The sequence below is a fragment of the Lepidochelys kempii genome, chromosome 26 (genome assembly GCF_965140285.1).
Source record: "Lepidochelys kempii isolate rLepKem1 chromosome 26, rLepKem1.hap1, whole genome shotgun sequence".
Classification (NCBI taxonomy): Eukaryota; Metazoa; Chordata; order Testudines; family Cheloniidae; genus Lepidochelys; species Lepidochelys kempii.
In genome coordinates, this window is record NC_136405.1 from 7,762,792 (window position 1) to 7,784,538 (window position 21,747).

General features: G+C 44.1%; 1 protein-coding gene across 1 annotated transcript in view; it reads right to left on the reverse strand.

Annotated features, from left to right (window-relative positions):
* EBF2 (EBF transcription factor 2) overlaps nucleotides 1-21,747 on the reverse strand; it is a 182,698-nt gene that overhangs the window by 24,412 nt on the left and 136,539 nt on the right. The window contains exons 8-10 of the mRNA XM_078850634.1: nucleotides 6,790-6,907; nucleotides 4,882-5,012; nucleotides 4,112-4,238 (exon numbers count right to left, since the gene is read on the reverse strand). Coding sequence (XP_078706760.1) covers nucleotides 4,112-4,238; nucleotides 4,882-5,012; nucleotides 6,790-6,907 — 376 coding nt within the window. The remainder of the gene's footprint in view (nucleotides 1-4,111; nucleotides 4,239-4,881; nucleotides 5,013-6,789; nucleotides 6,908-21,747) is intronic.

Below are 21,747 nucleotides of genomic sequence, written 5' to 3' on the forward strand. Positions count from 1 at the left end.
AGACACGCTTTTTGTTTCTCTCTCTATATAGAATTACATAAAATTTTATATAATTATATCCACATTATCAGATTCAGCAAGGCTGTTCAGCAAACTCCAAGAAGAAGCTAGCAATGTCAGTCGATTTTTCAAGACTTTTCCATAGACCTCTAAATTCTGTCCGAGTTTTCCATAATGGGATCCTTATGGAAAAGGCCACACATTAAATTTTGGTGATGAGAGGAATGTGATGGCTGAATTGCAGCACCCCGAGTGATAGCACTTAAGAGTGGGAATGCTGAGAGAACCTCAATGGCAGCATTGCTCACACAGCACACTTCCCTCATAGCCTGTGCTGAATACACATCACAGGGAGCATATGCACTCCAGCAACAGCACCACTGTGGCATTTAGACTTACCCTGGAAATTTCTCTCTGATTCTTATACTGACCATTTATATCACTCTCTTCTTCAGCTTGTCAATGCTGCTCTTTTATAAAAAAACTAAAGCTTCATCAGATTGAACATTACTATTTGATTATATACTAAATATTGAAAGCTTTACTCTAATCATGGGGAATCATGTACTTCAAACTACCAAAATCATTTCTGTTCCATCTCCACCTTTCTACAATAGATCTGGATTGTCTTGTGATTAAAACTCTGGGCCAGGACTCAAGACACCTGTGTTCAATTCCCAGACTTGCCACAGACTCCCTGTGTGACCCCGGGCAAATTGCTTAATCTCTCTCTGTCCCAATTCCCCAGCTGTAAAATCGGAGTAACAACACTTCCTTTCATCTGTTTAGATTGCGAACTCTTCAGGGTATGGCCTGTCACTTACTATGTCTATGTACAGTGCCTGACACATTGAAACCCTGAGCTTAGTTGTGGTCTCTAGGTTCGCGAGTAGTATGAAAGTATAAATAATAATAATAGTCATAGAATCTTAGGACTGGAAGGGACCTCAAAAGGTCATCTAGTCCAATTCCCTGCACTCATGGCAGGACTAAATACTGTCTAATTATGCTCATGGTCTGTCTTTAGCCAACTATTCAGTGCTTCTAACACTACATGACCCTTAGTTAGCTCTTTTCACCTGAAGATCTCACAGCACTTTATAAACGTTAAGGCCCAGATTTTTAAAAGCATTTAGACACCCAGCTCCTATTGAAATCAAGGGGTCAGGTACCAACATATCTTTTAAAATCTAGGCCTAAGGGCCTAGCACGATGGGATTCTGATTCCATTTGGGGCTTCTAATTTCTACCAAAATACAAATACTACTAAGAGGAGATGTCCCGCACTCTTTGATCTTCTGGGGATGGTGTTATGGCCTATGTGTTTCTTAGGAATATTGCCTGACGGAGGTTGAATGTAAAGAGTATTTCTTTAAAGAAAGGGTTCTCCACTTTTTCATAGTGTTGACATAATTTAATAGAGAGAACCAACCTTTCCTCCCATCTGCCACCACACAGACCACCTCCCCCGACATAAATGTGAGCAACTACAGCCAATCCTTATAAAGAACTTCCAGGAAACATTTAAGACATTTTTAGCTGTTTTACTCTCCACGAGAGAGGCTTTCCTGTGCTTGCCTATCTTTCCCTTCCCTCACTACTGTTGTATGTGCCCACTGGCTGCCATCCTCCACCCAAGAAGTGGCTGCATTTTCCTGGTGCAGTAGGTAAAGTTTGTAAAGCACTACGGCCACAAAAAGAGCTCCAGAATTTTTTTTAAAAAACCTTTGCGGTTCTTCATAGCACGGTCAAAACAGACTCATGATATCACAGCCATGGAGAGAGAAAAATAAACATGTTATTTTCATAGCTTGGAAGTTGTTTTTGCTGCTATTATCAGCAGCAATGACCTGGGGGAATTGATTACGCTATACTTAATAGCTGTGTTTATCATTTTGCCTAACATGATGGGAGAACTACAAGTCCTTGGGTAGATCGATTGAAAAGTTGTCTAATTTCACACCAGCTTATGTACTTCTGAATCTTCTGCTCACATGCTATTTTGTAACATATGGCAGTAAGCACCCACTCGCTCCTCAGTGAATCTAAACAGATATCTCCACGCTGATAACAAGAGCAAAATAGGCAGATTATATTATCCTCTCTCTCTTCTGCTATTTGTCATGTACATCTTCATGTCCTCTTTGGTGGAAATACGCTAATTAACATGTCAGAGAGCAGCACTACAGTTTGACTTCAACCCTCTAGAGATGGCACAGATCAGCCCTGCACATAAAACACAGACCTACAAAAAGAGGACTAATTTCCCCATAATAAAAAGACACTGCTCTGTTTTATGCATTTCTCCATCATTAAGACCCTGATCCTGCACACGAACATGCAAGCAGTCCAATCCATTGGATTTTCAGTTGCGTATACACTTATATCTTTGCAGGATCAGGGCCTAAATAAGTAAGAAGTGCCACCGAAGAACTTAAATTTTCAGTCTCTGACTCACGATATGCTCAAGAATTAACAGATCCTCCCCTTGTAAATTTCATACCAGACCCAACCCTGGTCCTGCAGCCTGTTAGTAAGTGAAATCAATGAGAAAGCTCATTTGCATAGGACTGGGTCCCTGATGGGTTTTTTCAATCTTGTGTCTGTACAATACAATTACATTTCATGCAGATTTGAGATCACAGTCACTTGAGTTTCAGTAAGTATATCTGCTAGTTAAAGAAGCTGTGCTCAATGTATTGAGGGCTCAGATTTATCCTTCCACAAATCAAAGCTGTCTCTTTAAAGGGAATTTGCTTACAAAAAATTATGGCAAAAGTCTCACCTCACAAACACGGGTATAAATCCAGAGCAGCTCCTTGCGCTTTAGTGAGGTTATTCTGGGGCAAGATCCGTTTCAGGCCCTAATCATCTGGGGCCCAGTCCAAAGTCCACCGACATCACTGGAAGTCTTTCCATTGACTTCAGTGGGCTTTGGATCAGGACCCTACAGTGTAAACTCACTGGGTCAAGGATTGTTTTCTGATTTGTCTGCACAGAACCCAGCGTAACAGGGCCCTGATCCTAGACTGGATTTCCTGCCTGCTACTGGAATACATATGAATAAATACATTCTTAAGTAATAATAATCATGAAAGCTTGTAAAAACACATTAAAAATTAAAATGAGAATTATTGCTTTTTTAAAAATTATATGTTTAATAAATTTATAAAAATATCAATATTTCATTGAAAAAATGCCCATTTTTGAAACATTTTGACTGGCTCACCAGGTAGTCAAAAAACTGCAACATTATTAAGGAAAAATTTCTGGGGGTTTTCAGGTTGAGAATTGAATTTTTTTGCTGTGAAATTTGTCCAAAATTTGATATTCTAGAAATGTTTTCTAGATCTAATAGTAATAATAGGTTTTTTAAACCAAAAATCATTGCTTAAATTCTCAGCCACCTCAATAAAATATTACTACTAAAAATCTATTAGTTACATATATACATAATCCTCTAAAACATGCTACCATTCTCCAGCCACATATATTAGGAGGTAAAACTTTACTGTGTATACTGACAGCAAATGAAGACTCTTCTTTAGTTGCACTGATTTCTTTTTCTAGAGCTATAGATCTCTCTCTCTCTCGATATATAAATATTCTTCTGATGGCAGAGGTAAATGTGGGGCACTAAACAAGTTGACAATATCCTTTTAAAAAATAAAAAAAGTCATCAAGATTTATTTTGCACTCAGCTCATTGGCTTCTTTAGACATAAGACATTCTGCCTATCCCTGGGGGCCATCCTGAAAACAAGAGGTTACCCCCAGTGAGAGAGAAATGTAAAATAAATACTGTTATAAATAAAACATCTTCCAGTATGCAGAGCAATGCTATCAAGTTACTGTACACTTAATATATCTAGAGAGAGAGCCATACTGTATCAGCATGAGCTTTAATCTGCAAAATATATTAACATGTGGAGTAATATTCCCTTAGCTTCCTCATTGTGTACAGGTTTTATCTCCTTACACTTCCAAATACTCCAAATAGCAGAACAGTTTTCAAATGGCATGTGGCAAGTATTTAAAAGAGAGTAATCGATATTACTGAGAGGAAAAGACATTCATGTTCCAGCCCTCCACAGTAAATCACGTTCACCTACCGGTGTAAATAAACCTGCCCGGGGCTCCTTTGCAGAACTGTTTGGATTTATACGACAGTGTGACTTCGACTACACCAGGAATGTGACGAGGGGGGGTCTGGACTCGAATAGCGTGAGGTGTGATAAGCTGGGAAATAACAACAAGAGAGAAGCATGTCATGTATGGGATGTTGGAGTTTTTCCCCACTGGCCCCTCGTTGTGTTTCTCAAGCAAATGAAACTGTTTACTACTTCCTAGGAATTGCCAGATTGGATCAGACCAGTGGTCCATCTACTCCAACATCTTGTATCCAATCATGTGAAGCACCAGCTGCTTCAGAAGAAGGTTCAAGAAATCCTGCATAAGGCAACTTACAGGATAAATTGCCTACAGGGAAAGTTTCTTCCTGGCCCCCATTAATTAATTGTTGATTTATGCCCTGAAACTTGAAGGTTTGTTTCCTTTCCCAAACTCCAGGCCTTTTCTTTTAATCCTCCCCGTAACTCTAGATATTCTTCTTATCCATATAAACATCCAGTCCTTTTTAGAATCCCACTAAAAGTTCATGGACACAATGATACAATGTGGCAAAGTATTCCACAGACTAACCAAGCATGGGCGAAAAAGCATTTCCTTTCCTCAGTTTTAAAGTAACCATCTTCCAGTGTCATGGACCATCCCCTTGTTCTCGTGTTATGATGAGAATGAGCGAATAGTAGTTCCCCATCGACCTTCTCTATACCAGCGATATCTATCTTCGGCTATGCAATAGCAAGTTACTTTTGCCTACCTCACTCCATACAAGCATGGTCCCAAATACAACTTGTAGCCCATCGAAGAAATTGTCTCCTATAATGATCACCATTGCGCCCCCTGTAGTCCAGCCTTCACTTGGGCTAATAGCTTTGATGCATGGTGTGGCTAAACAGAAAAGGGATAACAGAGTGGTCAGTTAGTTTTCTTGCAACTGGTTTTGGAGCCTAGGTTTTTGGGTAGGTCGGGGCCAGTTATACCCCATGAGTGGATGGCAAAGCTGTTATTTGCACGAATTGCACTGGTGCAAATTGTGACTTATAGTTTTGCCTGTCCACTCTTGGGGGTTTGCACTGCTGCAGCTGTATTGCTGGCTTGTATACCCAGTGCCACCATAGCTAGGACACGTACCCTTAATTCGTTCACCCACGAAGACGGCTTACCACTCCAAGGAACCGAAAGTAAAATAAAATAATGTTGTTCTCTGCCTTGCTCGTGTTAATTACTTGCCTGTTCATTACCGGCACTTAACATTGTGTCATTAAGGTCTAATAGGCCAACTGTAGTACTGGGTGTAAAAGTGAAACCCTTAAGTGATTGGGCAGAGGCTGTTTTAAAAACACTCATTAGCATATGATCACACAAGAACAAAAAAAGCAGGCTGTAGGAGGGATGTGTTACAATTTACTGTGTTTATCAATGGGATAAAGAGATATGGAAATAGCTTGCCTTTCCTCCAGTTCCTATCAAGAGACAATTTCTAATAATTTTTGTGACTTTATGGAATTTTTGTGACTTTTTTTTCCTGCTCTTTTCCATATGTTCAAGGCCTCTGGACTATACATCCCATCAGGAACCCAATATGGTTTCCAGGCCATAACCAAAGTCAATCCATCACTCCATTCCCAATGTTGACAGGGTCAGAGGTGGAGGGGAACTTTGGCAGGGCTCCAAAAACATGAGACTCCTTTGAACAGCCAGTCAATCACATCCAATCAGTCAAGGAAAAACTGGATGGCTTCCTAGGCTTGGAATCCTGGGATTTTCCTTCTACCATTTCACTACCCGCTGGGGGGGAATTAACACTGCTCCGAATTCTTTACTGATTCAATCATTTTCTTCCAGTTCATTAATTCTTCTTAGGTTGATACAGGGCACATTTAAGAAGGGGGGCAACAAAACAGTGTAATGAAATAATAGCCTTGCTTGTCTCTTCTACTAACATCACAAACTCTTCTCACTTTCACAGGCTTCAGGGAGATTGGAGAAGGGGGGAAGAGACATAGATAGGATTTTTAAGTGGTGCCTGTTTTGAAGAAGTGGAGTTTGTGAGAGGGGCAGGGACGGGGGGTGGGGGTGGGGGGACGGGGTGGGGTGGGGTGGGGGGGGTTACCCACTTTGAAGCTTAACAGATACAGGTATTGGTAATTGCTTTAATATACCCCCAAGAACCGTCCCATGGACGACGGCAATTCCTGCTTAGCCAAACAAACTAAAATCAATTAGTGTCAGTTTCCTTCTGCGCATTGTTATGCTTTGCACACAGTTTGTTTAAGAGAACCAGACACTTTTTCATACACATCTTGCACTGTAATGTTTCTGTTTAAGTAAGATGTCATGTTGCCTAATTTGCCTGAAATCAAGTCTGGGCCAGCTGAGCAGTAAGTCTGACATTCTTAGCTAATTGTGAACGCTTTTACAGAGTTTTTCATCTTCACAGCCCTGTACAAATTAACTAATGAATAGATGGGGGGGAGTCTCTCTCTTAGGTGAAGAAGGATCATATTCTGCATGTGGTAGAGCCTTTCTTGGGTTCATCTTCCTTCTCTAAAGCCCCTGAAGTTCTGCAGCTCTCTCCACTCCCACCAAAACAAACAAAAATTCAAGTGCAGAGTGTGTGTGTTTGTTTTCACTGGTGTACCATATTCCAGACAAAGTTCCATACCTTCTGAGGGGTCAAGTCTCCTCGCTCTCCGTCCATGTTTAGAGTTGTTATGAACAAACATGTTGTCAGACACTGCCAATACATGTCCATCAACATTCACTGTTGTTGATAACACAACCTAGGAAAAAAGGCAGGTAAATGACTTGTTTTAGTATTCAGCTTTTGATGTATTTATTATTATATTGAATTAAAATCTTGTTCTATTTGTAAAATATAATAGTTTATTTCCCACTGGGGGAAAAAGTATTTTCACTTTCTATCCTGTGCCTTCATTCCATTTAACATGGCATCCAAAGGGCCATATGCTATCCTCAATGTACATGACATAATGAACCAGTGACTAGAGACTATCTTAAGTTTAGTTTTCTGTGATGCATTGTAGCATAGAGGTCTGTATGTACAGACAATGAGCGCAGACTGCAGAGCACCAGAATAATGTGCTCGCTGCTATGTATATATAGAAGCACAGCCATCTGCTATCCTACACACACGTACATCATAGGAAATCAAACTTACAACCATCTGCTTCTAAAACATAGGTTTCTAAAACATGAGATAAACAGAAACTTCCATTAGCTGCAAGGGGTAGAAGGGCCTGGTTTCCAGAAGATGGCACTCAGTACTTTGTGCAAATCAGGCCGCTTTAGGGGTGTCTTAGGTTGGGCACCCACAAATTGTGGCTCTCAAAATCATGGATTTTGAAAATCTTGCCCTTTTTGTCCAATCTCGCTGGGTCCCAACAGGACACAAGTCAACTCCTACAGGAAATAATCATATTTGTTACTGAGACTCATTGAGATCTCTCTTTAAAACAAAATGTCCTAAGCTATAAATCTATTAAACCCAGAGATATGTGCGTCTTTAAACCACATATATTAAAAAAAAATCCTTCATTTGAACAAGTATGAAGAATGTGCATCTCATTAGAACTTTGAAGTCCAGATCCTCAGCGGGTCCACATTGGTGTACCTCCCTTGGCTTCAACAGAGCCTCCCTCATTTGCTGCTAGCTGTTAAGGATCTGACCCTGAGCGTGTGCATGAATTTTCAAAGATGCCATTGTCATGCTTTAAGTAAGAGACTTTCAGGCTTTAATTGTTGATAAACTGTATTCAGCACACAGCAGGAAAACCCTGCCCTCCTGTAGGATTTTGCTGGTTTAAAAATGCTCTCGCTCGGTCTCTTTTTTTTTTTTTTTTTTACGACAAGGTTAATTCATTCCAAAAGGCTCTTGTCATACTGTACATTAATACTTCTCATGCATTCCTGTCACAAAATGTGCTGCATTTGTGTGTGCCAACTGATTTCATCATTGCACATTTGGGTGGAGTGAGACTCTGTTCCAAAGTGAACGTTTCCCGCATGACATAGCTGAACCCAGTCAGATGCACCTCATTATTTTCCGTTAAACAATGGAAATAAATTTTAATCTTTCACTGGCCAGCACAGACCATGCTATGGCAACAGGGGAATAGACCTGAATCATTCCAGTGTCTGAAATATTTACGACAAGATTTTAAATTGTAACCAAATGTAAATCAAAAATATACCCCATATATATATATATATATATATATATATATACACACACACACACACACAAAATATACAAATACCCAGCCACACAGAGACAATTTTATATATCCACACACACAAAATATATATTAATACACACAAATATAAATCGTACACATTACAGGTGTGTGACTATATAGGTATCTGTATTATACACAAAAAGTGAGAGAATATAGATGATCAACGTTTCATTTAAAAAGGTTCTACTGGTCCCTGAAACACAACAATAACTTCCAGACAGAAGTCACATTCTTGTGAAGTGCTGAGCACCCGCAAATCCCATGGTGAGCAGGGATTGCTGAGACCCCCGTAAGACCCCTCTCCTGGGTGGTTTCATTTTGTCACCTCTCAGGTTCACCACTGGGGGGGCGAAGACACCACCTCACAGAATGAAGCCAGAGTAAATAAATAAAACCATCCTCTGAGATGGACCCAACTCACAGAGGTTGGGTCTGGATCTGAACTCGCTCCGTGTTTTTTGGAGGTTGTTGGAGCTTAGGTTTTGGTTTGGGCCCATCTCTTGGCATTACTGCAATTCAGCAAGAGAGAGATTGTGTCTTCTTGACTATGATTCTTCTGGTTCACTTTTTTATCTATGCTACAGAGTAAGAATGTTTTAGATGATGGAGGTAAAGTTACTGGCGCTCCAGACTTAGCTCCACTCACTCCCCCTTGCCAGGCGAGGACAATCAAATGGTTGAATACTGAAGATTAAGACTCAACGTTTTAAGAATAAAAGGAAGCAGAATGTGCATTCCACCATAGTCTCTAACTCCCAGGCCCTCCCCTTTCACAAGCCAACAACTGCTTTCCCCCAGTGAGTATTTCCTGGGTCACGGAGGGTGACCCTTTCCATCTGGAATCAATCAGTCAACTCCTGACAACTTCCTGAAACACCTCACTCCATTTCCTGTTCTCTCCCCCTTCTCTCTTTCCCCCTGGTTTGCTTCACTCTTCAAAACTACAGGCCACAGCAGCTTAATGTTAGAGGGTCAGACACAGTTAGACTCCAAAACACTACACAAGGACACCTTTGACCTTCAAAAATCTTTACATCTTAGCTAAACAAATCAAGGTCAACATTTCTTACCATTACCTTGTTAACCATTTATAGGCAGTTTTGCCAATGCCCTTCTGAATGCATATCCATCAATACCACTTGTTCTCCCAAGATCGTAAAACATGGCAAGCTTTGTTTTCTTTATGTGTATTGAGTGCTGGTGAAAGGTGCTGGCATGACTTCCCTGGAGATTTAAGTCCTCAAATTTATCCACAGCACAGGCAAGTTACCTCAGGTACCACTATGCCAACTTGTCTGATTCCTCATCTGATGAGACCACCTCTCCGGGTGAGATTTGGCCACTAGGCCCATTCAGTTTATGGCTGTTCCACTGAGATCAGCAATGGGTGGCACACGTTGTTGTGGCTTTGGTAAACTCTTCTTGGGAAAGAGACTGAGAACACCAAATTATTTACATAGGGCATCAAACACCCTTTTGGCTCACGGCTGACCTGGGCTCAAGTTTAAGCAATTACGTAGAAACAAACGATTCTGCATCCCAATTCCTTGAATCAGCTAGTTCTCCAAACTGTAGTTTTAGAAGAAAATGAAGACTATAGTGACCTGAACAGTTAGAATAAAAAGGACAAGGCATCACATTCACAGACCTGAATCGGGGTTCCAGCAAGCATAATGGAGAGAGATTTGTGATCTTGTAAGTGGGGTTTTCAGCAGGTCTTAAGATTTACTTTGCTAGTCTGGATGGTTCCTCTTTACTGGCCTCAGATATTAGTTAATTATTCCCCGGCAACATTAGAAACCTGCATGTTTCTTCGAGTGCTTGTTCCTGTTCATTGCAATCAGGTGCGTGAGCGCGCACAGTAGCCAGAAGATTTTTCTCCTAGCAGCATCCAGGGGGTAGGCCTAGGTGCCCTCTGGAGTCGCACCTTCATGGCACCCAGTAAAGGGCCCTGCCGACCCGCCACCCTCTCAGTTCCTTCTTACCGCCAGTGACGGCAGCTGGGACTTTCCCTTGCTCTTGCTTCGGCAAGTGGCTTGGCAGTACTTTCAGTTTTTGCTGTAGATAGTTAGTTCTAGGTGGTTAGTATAACATAGTTAATTCACTTATAAGTTTCAGTTACAGGGAGGGTCCTCCTCCCCTCTTCCCCCCCCCCCGGTTTCCTTCCGCCCCATTATTTTTCACCGGGGCATGCCGCGATCCCCAGGCTTCAAGACTTGCCAGGACTGCGTGAAGCGCATGGCTAAAAGTGACCCCCACACCTCCTGTTTACAGTGTCTGGGCAAGGGCCACCAAAAAGACCACTACAAGATCTGTCGGGAATTCCAACTGAGAACTCTTAAAGAGAGGGAGAAGGGGGCTTAAAATCCTCCTCATAGAGGCAGCTCTCTGACCTCAGTCGGACCCAGGCACTGGGGATCCTGCTTCCAGTATGTCTTCTTCAGCACGGAGCACTCCGGCGCCATCTTTGAGAGATCCAACGTCAAAGAAAGACACTGCCAAGAAGGCTCGGCACCATCATGGAGGCTCTCAGGGGCACTCCAGCCTTCGGCACCAGTCCCAATAGCCGGCATAGAAGAAGAAGAGGACAGAAAGAGGCCGATCCCCCTCAGCAAGATCCAGGGATCAGCCATCAGTGACAACTCAGTTGGGCCATGGCTCTGAGGCTCAGTGGGGCTATGTCGACTCCTGCCCAAGTGAGGCAGTCAAGTCCGAGCCCGTCACGCTTGCCGATCCCCCTCAGAGCACCTGCTGCTCCCGTCCACCCCGGAGCCTTTGAGGCAGCACAGGACCTGCTGAGACTCACGCCGCCAGTCTCGCCCCTGAGGCAGGAGGATGTGTGAGCACTGCAGGCTCCATCCCGGCACCCCGTTCAGTCAAAGGGAAAGCCAGCAAGGATGTCACGCCAATCCCCTTCACCTCGGTGCCCACCGACGTCAGTGCCTCCATCCAGGGAGCGGAGTCGGTCCCCAGGCAAGAGTTGCAGCGCTGCCCAGGTCCTCCTATTCTGAAACGTCAGAGTCGGACTCGTATCGCTCGGACGATAGCAGGAGCAGAAGGTCCAGCTCATGGCACCATAGGGGGTCCCGCCCAATGCAGTGGCCCTCACAATAGCAGAGCCCGGCTCAATAGCAGAACCCGAATTCTTTTGGACTCCATGGGCTTTCCATCAGGGCCAGAGTCGGAGCCATGGATCCTGCTTGGGAGCTGCGTCGGTGGCGTCTGCAACATTTGTTCCGCCACGACCAGCAACTGAGCCAGTACCTCTGGCGTCAACGCCATCGGCCGTGGCACGGTCACGGGCATCGACACCGACCACGGCGCCGCCGGGGGCATCAGACTGCTGCTACGGTGCTGGCTGCAAGGCCTTCAGCACCGACGTAGTCATCGACGCTGGCTGCGAAGGCGTCGATGAAGACCCTGGCGCAGGTGCGACCTGAGGCATCTACACTGGTGCTGGAGTGGGACCAGGCATCGGCACCAATACCCAGGCCCTTCACGGCGCTGGAACTGGGCCAACCAACCACAGCCCCCCCCGGGGTCACGAGATACCTTGGGTGGGGATGGTAGAGAGCAACCACCCCTTCTGGTGGCCTCCTCCGCCTCCTCTTCACAACCTGAGGCGCTGGCGGGCACTTCCGTAGCCCCAGCTTTGGAAGACTCCAGGGTGTTGCAGCAGTTGATGCGCCGGGTCTGGGCATTAAGGCGGAGGAAGTGGTCGAGGATGCAGACCCTGTGGTTGACATCCTGGCCCCCTCTGGCCTTTCCCGTATCGCTTTATCATTTATAAAGACAATTATGGACATGACTAAGACCCTGTGGCAGACCCCGGCCCCACTGCCAAGTGTAACTAACGCCGGTACTTTGTGCCCTCCAAAGGTTATGAACACCTTTATTCCCACCCCCAGCCTGACTCTCTGGTGGTGGACGCTGCTAACCAGTGGGAGAGGCAAGACTTTCAGGGCCCTACCCCCAAGAATAGGGACACTAAAAAACTAGACCTATTCGGGCAAAAGGTGTACTCAACAGGGGGACAACAACTCCAAATATCTAACCAGCAGGCTATTGTCAGCGGGTACTCCTACAATACCTGCTCGGCGATGGCTACATTCATGGAGTTGCTCCCCTCAGACTCTCCACAGAAAGCACCTCAGGTTTGTGGTGAACAATACGCACTACCAATTTACAGTCCTTCCGTTCGGCCTGTTAGCAGCACCTTGAGTCTTCACCTAGTGCGTGGCAGTCATCACTCCAACCACTCCAGTCATGCATAGATGTATCGACCAGCCCGGGACAGTTTGGACAGGATCATGACCCTGCCTTGCCCAGTCCTCAACTCCTTCCTGTGGTGGCTCAACCCTCAGGAGGCGTGCTCAGGGGGTCTCCTTCACCAGTCCACAGCCATCTCTGTCGCTCGTGATGGACGCACCAGACGTGGGCTGGAGAGCACATCTAGGAGACCGCAGGACTCAAGGTCTCCAGCTGATCTGGCTCTCCACATCAGCGTCAGAGAGCTGACAGCTGTGCACCTGGCATGCCAAACCTTCTGGGCATACTTAAAGGGACAATGCACATCAGTTATGATGGACAGCACTACGGCAATGTTCTATATCAACAAACGGGGCAGCCCTCTCCTCTCCCCTGTGCCAGGAAGTCCTCATGCCGTGGGACTTCTGTGTAGAACATTCAATACACCAACAAGCGTCGTACCTCCTCGGGATACAGAATGAGATGGCGGACCACCTCAGCAGGTCCTTTCATGGCCATGTCACAAATTCAATCTTCCAGAGGTGGGGCTTTCCCCAGATAGACCTGTTCTCCAGGCAACGCAACAGGAAGTGCCAGCAATTCCAGAACCACAGCCTGGGCTCGAGAGCAGACGCGTTCCTCCTCCACTGGGGAGGTAGTCTCCTATACGCCTTTCCACCCATACTGCTCATTCACAAGGTACTCCTCAAGATCCAAAGGGAACGAGCTCAGGTCATATTGATAGCACCAGCCTGGCCCCATCAGCACTGATACACATCTCTCCTAGACATGTCCGTGGAAGCTCCAGGTCACCCTGCTGCTCTTCCCGGACCTTCTGACAAAAGATCATGGTCGCCTCCAACATCCGAACCAGACCAGGTTAGACAGGTCCTCCTTGGCAGCAAGAAACCCTCTAAGAGAGCTACCTATCTTGTCAAGTGGGAGAGATTTTCAGTCTGGTCAGCGCAGCACCTTACGTCCCCGACGCTGGCTCCAGTGCCACTTATTCTGGACTACCTGCTCCATCTGAAGCAGCAGGGGCTTTCATTGTCATCAATAAGGGTTCACTTGGCCACCATCTCGGCCTTCCACCCGAGCGCGGAGCGCCGCTCTGTCTTTGGTAACCCAATGGTCAGCCGGTTTCTAAAAGGTCTAAAAGGCCTCACGTGCGGCAGCCTGTCCTGGCTTGGGACCTCAACCTGGTAATTTCTAGACTCATGGGACCGCCCTTTGAACCCTTGGCGTCGTGCTCCCTGCTCTACCTCTCTTATGAGGTGGCATTCCTGGTGGCATTCCTCATCCAGGAGGATGTCTGAATGTAAGGCCCTAACCTAAGAGCCTCCCTACACCGTGTTCTATAAGGACAAGGTTCAGCTCAGAGCTCACCCTGCTTTCCTACCAAAGGTTGTCTCTCAATTTCACATTAACCAGGACATCTTTCTCCCAGTATTCCACCCTAAGCCACATTCCAGCAGCAGGGAGCAGAGACTCCATTCTCTGGGTGTCCGCAGGGCACTGGCCTTTTACATCGAGAGAACGAAGCTGTTCAGAAAATCGGTCCGGTTATTCATGTCAGTGACCGACAGAATGAAAGGTCAGCCTGTGTCGTCACAACACATCTCGTCATGGATAGCGTCCTGTATTCGTGAGTGCTATAACCTGGCAGGTGTTCCTGCACCTCCGATCACTGCACACTCCACCAGGGCTCAGGCTTCATCTACAGTGTTCCTGGCTCAGGTTCCTACTCAGGAAATCTGCAGAGAGGCGACGTGGTCCTCCATCCACACTTTCACTACGCAATTACTCAGCAGGCTAGAGCCGATGTGGCCTTCGGATGAGCACTGCTCCAATCAGTGCATAACTCCGACCCCGCCTCCTGAATTTGGGCTTGTGAGTCACCTGATTGGAATGGACATGAACGAGCCCTCCAAGAAGAAAAAACGGTTACTCACCTTCTCGTAACTGTTGTTCTTCAAGATGAGTTGTTCTTGTCCATTCCAATACCCACCCTTCTACCCTTCTGTCGGAATAGCTGGCAAGAAGGAACTGAGGGGGTGGCGGGTCGGCAGAGCCCTTGGATGCTGCTAGGGGGGAAATCTTCCAGCTACTGTGCTCGTGTGCTGCACACACCTGATTGGAAGGAACATGAACGACACATCTCGAAGAACAACAGTTACAAGAAAGTGAGTTACCATTTTTTCACTACATCCCTGTGCTATTCTCATTTCTCAGCTGGATTACTGTAATGCACTCTGCTTGAAGACCAAGCTAAGGCTTCAACTACTGCAGAGAACAGAAGTGCTATCCAAGTTTGACGCAATAAACCTGGGCTCTGTAGGCTGCACTGGCCTCCCTTTTGCTTCCAAACACAATTCAAAGTGCTAGTTTTAATTTACAAATCCTTACCTGGCTAACTGAGTGAGAGGCCACCTCTCCTCCACACCCCTTCTGACAGCGAAGATCTGTCTAGATGGCTGTGATTAACAGTCTCAAGATTTAAACCTCGGACACTAACAGCTGGACATTCGCAATGGAGGATCCTTGCTAATTGAGTCCCCTTTTCAGCAGGGTACATATTTCCATGTCCACGGGGGTGGCGAGAAAGGAGGATTCTTTACGTAGCCTGAAGATGTTCTGTTAGGAAAACTAGCTAATATTGTAAAACGCTTCCAGACCCTCCGATGAGATGTAAGGTAGGAGCTAAGCAATCTCTCCATCATATACACACTATATCTGTCTCTGCGCGCAAATATGCACCCCCCCCAATTATATGTATCTAAATGTATCTAAATACACACAGTGTTGTACATGGACAATACATACACACAGTGTTGTACATGGACAATACATATTGCTTTTGTATCCCTAAACACACACATTTACATATGCATGCATACACATCAGGCATACATGCATTTACATACATGCAACACATCTCATCGCTGTGGAAATGAGCTCTAAAAAAACAACAACCAATTCCTGATACCCTTCCAAGTGAGGAAAAAATTCTTTATGACACTTGACATCTGGAAACAATATTAAATTCCTGATGTACTTTCCCTTTTAATTGTGCAGTCACAGTACCATGTTATTTTAATTTTTCCAAAAGAATAGCTACTCTGTGGATATTTTCATTATTATTTTCCACCTGGGTGGAAGCTACACACATACACCGGCTCATCCTGTCGTCTTCACTCAGGTAAGATTCCCACTGATGTCAATGGGAGTTTTGTTTAAATGAGGACTTCAGGATTAATGCTTAGCATACCGTGTTTGCTGTCTAGTTGAACTAGGGATGGGCTTAACAGAAAAATGCCAGCAACCTCTCTCTGCACCAAACTTCCATTGATTTCAGTTGGAGTTCCACATTTAGACCCCGATCCTACAATGAAGGCACAGAGGACTATCTGCATTGACCTTATTTCAGGGGCCCCAGAGTGCCCATGGATTCTAGTATGTTAGAACTTGTGGATTAATTCTTAGCCAAGGTGAGCTTTTTCTCACATGCTCAGGGATGAACTGAGCAAACCAATCTGGGGTCAGGGATCTCTAGGGATATACCTTGTTTCCCCCCACCCCTTTCTACCTCTCTCTGGAGCACTGAGAAGGGGAAAACCCGAAAGGGTATATCCCATGTCGTTGTTTCTTTTAAATGCAGTGGGTAGACAGGTCTGTGGTTAGAGCTAATATTTTCCTGCTTGTCCACTGTCTGAACCACAATGGTGCTCTAGGATCTGCTCAATCAGGATGATCCTGGCGCAAGGAGAATTCCCAGTCAACAGGAGGCTAATGTTTTAGCACTGAATCTTAGCTATGCATTTTAGCTGAAGTGCCTCATCACAAGTCAACGGAATTACCATCCTCGCCCTTACGCAGTGGTCATTACCATTAAGTATCATTGGACTTCAATCAAGGTCCCTGGGAGAAGTCCTCATTAAGTGGAGTGGAGTGTATCATGGTTTTTTTATGCTGTTCTTGGGGGAATTGCCCTCTGAGAACATAGTGATGATGGATATGGTGGTATTATGAAGGCTTAGCTTTCCAGTTCAGGTGAACTCCAATTGCCAATATTAAAAAATGGGGCCAGATCCTCAGCAAGTGTAAACTGGCCTAGCTCCATTGAGGGTCTCACCTCGAATGACAAATATTTTCATGAATAAAAGTACTAATGAGTTGAGTTGGCTAGAATTTGTGGGGCCAATATATGGACAGCCACTGGATACTTGGGAAAATATTCACCAATCCCAAAAGTTGCACGTATGGCAAGTGACTTCAAACATCTGAGGAGGGTAACTGATGTAAGTGAGCATCATAGAGTGCACCATTGTTATTTTTAAAATAGTTTGGGTTGTATTTTATGACAATTCACTGAGTTTCAACCTTTGTTGCCGCAACCCACTGGTGAGCGTGTGATTACAGGTCCCCACATCTGTGCCAAATCCACAGAGGATGTGAATCTGTTACAATCCCACTTACAGAGCCTTGGCTCTTTTGTGTGAGATGTAACAATTTATCCTTTAAGTTCTCCAAGTCCCCAGTCTAATCCCTGGTACGTCAGCCAAGAGGCCTCTCTCTCTCTCTCACACGCACAATCTAAGCATTTCCCACAATCAGATTCCCGACCTCCAGAATTCTGGTTTTGTAAATAGTGCATGTCACTTCTAAAGCCTCAGCCAAGTATTTCCAAGCACTTTACAAACATTAATTAAACCTCACAACATCCCCATGAAAGATAATTACGCCCAATTTGCATATGAATAAAGAGCACACTAGATGTTCTGACTTGCTCAAGGTCAAAACACGAGTCAAGGGCAGAGTCAGAAACGGAACCCAGAAGTCCTGTTTCCATCTCCTGCTCTAGCCATTAGGTTGCCTGTAAGAAAGATGTGTGTGTGTTGGAAATAATTTAAAATAAAATAATCGCAAACCATTTCACTTTGGAAATAGATGGTTTCTTCCCACAGTCGAAAATTGACTCCAGGATTGGTCAAAAAGCCATAAGTTAAGTGATTTTCATTGGGTCTTTGAAGCTCCTGCTCAGTAGCAAAGCACATTTCAAACAGTTGATGAGATCACAAACCATCTGGTGTTGCTCTCAAAACTGAAGAACTATTCTTAAAAAACAAGAAACAAAAAAGCAACCCTCCCCCGCCCCAAAAAACCCTACACTCTGTAGGCATCTGGAGATGCATTACATTTACAATTCAGTGTTAATTTAACCGGTTTGTTTTTCTATTTTTTTAAACAGGTGCGATATAAATGAAATGAACTTAGCCTTTAAAAAAAAAAAAAAAAGTAAATCGTACCAGTGCAGTATAATAGCTAAGACTTGTACCATTCCTATAAATAAGCCGGAGCCGACGCTTTGGATCCCAGCACCCGTAAACTTTGGTTGTGATCCAATTAAAGCCCAAACTCTGTGGTTCACGCTCATCTCTAATCATAACCATTACCTTGAGACTCTTCCAAGTTATGAGTAACCCAGCCTCTTGGGCTTGAAGAATTCCATAAAATATATCATACAGTGCAACTTCAATCTACATCATGTATGTTTGTGTGTTAACAGCAAATCCTGAGTGTGCTTCATGCTTTTAATGCACCCAAAATTCATAAGTCTCTTTGGGTGAAACCAACTCAATTTCAAGTGATGAAATCAGGTCAAATCATAACTATGTCAGTGTGGGGTAGGGGACTGTTTGTGTTACGTTTAGTAAAATGGGTCTCCAATTCCTGGGGGGGGGGGGTGGTGGTAGGTGCTACCACAATAGAAGTAAACAAATAATGTCCCCATCCAGCAAATATTCATGCACGGTGTATTATATGAGTGACACCACGGAAGTCAATCTACTTATGTAAGTAAAGTTAAGCACCTGTGTAAGCTTTCACAGGACTAGCCCTTTAATAATACTCAAAAGCTCTACTAAGAATGTATTAAGGAAGCCCACTGAAATTCTTTAGATCTGGTCCACAAATAAAACCAAATTAATTAAATCAGGAAAATCAATAAAATAGCTGTTTCCTATTTTTGCCTAGAAGTCAGACTCTGCTTTACACAGTTATGATGGTCTCGCATTTCTAGGATTGACAGCTGTCTTCTCTAACCTCATAAAAAAAAAACCCTGTCACATTCATTACCTTTGTTGATGTAAAGCTTACCAAGTGGAATTAAAATGAGCGTGTTTGGAGTGTGAGAGCACAACCAATATTTTGGGATGACTCGCATGTTTAAACTTTTGACACCAAGGCAGATAAAACAGGTGTTCGCACAAATTAAAAGAAAAAGAACTAGGTGGAGCTAGAAGATGAGAATTCCCATCCAACTGCTCTTTGCACCCTACCCACTGCACCGCTCTTAAGAAAATCATTGCCCACATTCATTTTCTATCTTTTCCATGCAGATTTTGGTTAGGTACTTATTCCCTTGTCCTTGAACTCACCTAAATTTCAGGCTCTATTAGAAATTGGGAACGAAGATAGTTTCCTAGATACACAGTTCTGAGCAAACCTGGACTAAGATCCTGCTCTCACTGAAATAAACAAGATTTTGCCATTGCAGTGGGAGCACGTTTATTACTTTGGATCAGAGTCAGGCTGGCATCATGATTTTGACACAGAACTAGAGAAACCTAGGGGCCTTGACTGAGTCTCTTGATGAGGTTTTAGGTTTGACCCTCAAGGTCGAAGTGAAACTCTGAGGATATAAACCCATGTGGGCAAGAGACCAGAGGGAGTTCAAATAAGCTCTGTGAAACAAAACCGGAGAATTTCATTTGGCTCCAATTTTCAGGCTTGGCGTAGAGCAAGGTAGAAAACCCAGAAGGAGAAGGAGTCTATCCCAACTCATTTTCTTCTCCAATAAGCTGCTGATTTTAGTATACAGTTCAAAAGCAATGGAGAGGCATGTGTGAGAGGCATGCCAGGCGGATGGGCTCAAGGCATTCCATTGGTAACCACGTGAATGACTAAGGCTGATTTCAGTCTCCTTGTTCCATGTTCAGCTAGAAATTTAAATTCATTCAGGCTCCATATCATCACCACCTTGGGATCAGAGTCAAACTGGGAGCAAGACTGATGGCTAAAGATTGACCTCAGCCAGAAAATCTGGATCCAGATCCAAACTCTTCCACGGTTTAGGGCATGGTCCGAACCCAGGGGTTCGGTTTCACCTACTGTAGAGACGGGGTACGTGGCAAAACACTGAAACTAGATCTAAAGTTCAGGTGTTCTTGGATCCAGAGTCTGGCTTTGGGGCAGCCTCTAAGCAATATTATTTTTATTTATTTATTTTTATTGCAGTAGCGTCGAGCAGCCCCGGTCACTGACCAGGGCCGCCCCATTGTTCTAAGCACTGTACAAACGCAGAACAAAAAGACAGTCCCGAACGGTTTCGTTTCACTACATTCCAAAATCATTCTCTCTCCATCAGTCTCCGTACTGTACTCGCTGGCTCCCATTTATGAGCCATAAGATGATTTTTGTTCCTGTTTCAGATTTTTTCCTCGCATCTTGGCAGGCAACATCTGGGATCAAAATAACAATCTATGCTCCTTTGCTGAGGAGGGTTGCCATTAAAAAGGCAAGGTTCATTCGCTGACAGCTAACAGAGTGTCGTATCCAAGATATCATCAGCATTCCCTAAACTTAGACAAGGCAATAACTATGGAGTATCTGAACCCCTTGAATAGTAATTAGAATTGGTCTAGTTACTATTTATAAATAACTATTTTTCCCCACTAAAAATTCAACAAAAATGAACAGGTTTTTTTGTTTTGGTCTTTACATTTTTCTCTGACATTTTTGAGCTTTGCAAATTGAAAAACTTTTGTTGTGTTTGTTTTCAGCAATCAGAGTGTTCAGTTTTCAGGTTTTCAATGGAAATCTGAAACGTTTTGAGAACGATCCTTTTGGGGAACATTTCTATTTCTGAACATTTTCTGTCCAAAAACCATTCTGATGAAAAATTTTCAACCAGCCCCAGCAATAACATTCAGTGCATGAAGCATCTTTCATGATGATGGCCGTTGTATACGGAAATATTTAGTGCTCATGTGGCTCTCATTTTGGGCAACTAGCAGTTCCCATTCTTTTCAACCTGCCCCTTCATCTTTAAAGTGCTTTACAAACACTGAGTGTCCACTCCTACAGCCCTTACTCACACAAGTAGCCCCCCTCAACATCAGTAGAATTTTTCATGTGAGTAAGAACTGTAGGATTGAACCCAGTAACCAATCCTTACAATGTATCTTGTAAGTAGGCATGTTTAATTTTTATTTTATAGATGGGGAAACTGAGGCATAGAACCATTATTGGGACCTGACCGAGGCCACACAGCAACTCAAATGCAGAACTAGGAGTCTAATGCAGGAGTGCAGGTCTTGCAGTCCCATCCTTATTCTTCCAGACATTGTTGTCTTTCCCAACTAGACCATGCTGCCTCTGCAGGAGAGCAGCTTGGCTGAGAATTTTGTTGCTGATACATGAGTACAGAGAATACTGCTTATTCTCCCCGAGCTGTATTGGCTTTCTATGCATTTCTCTTATGCCCATCACTGCAATATCTAGATACCCAAGTTAATGAACGAGGCCTCACATAACTCCCATGAAATACGATCCCCATTTTACAAATGGGGAAACTGAGGCACAGAGCAGTGGCATGATTTGCTCAAAGGGCTATACAGGAAGTCTGTGGCAGTCAGAAACAAAATCCAGTTCTCATAAGTTCAGGTCCTGCATATCAGCCAGACAATGAACCTTCCCCTGCCCAGCTGATCCTCCGTCACTGACGATAGAACAGATGATGAAAGGAGCAGACATAACAGGAATATCAATAATAAATAATAGCACCACTCACTTAGACAGTCCTTTGCATCTGCGGAGCTCAAAGGGCCTGATTCAGCAAAGCACCTGAGCATGCGCTTAAGTACTTTCCTGAATCAGGTCCAAAGAGATTTAAAGAGGTCAGTGAGCTGCATTATCCGCATATAACAGGTAGGAACTCTGAGGCACAGAGACATGGAATGACTTGCTCAGAGTTGCACAGTGTGTCAGAGTCAGGGACAGAACCTAGATTTCCTGAGTTGCAATTCGGTAACCTAGTCACTAGACCACATTGTCTC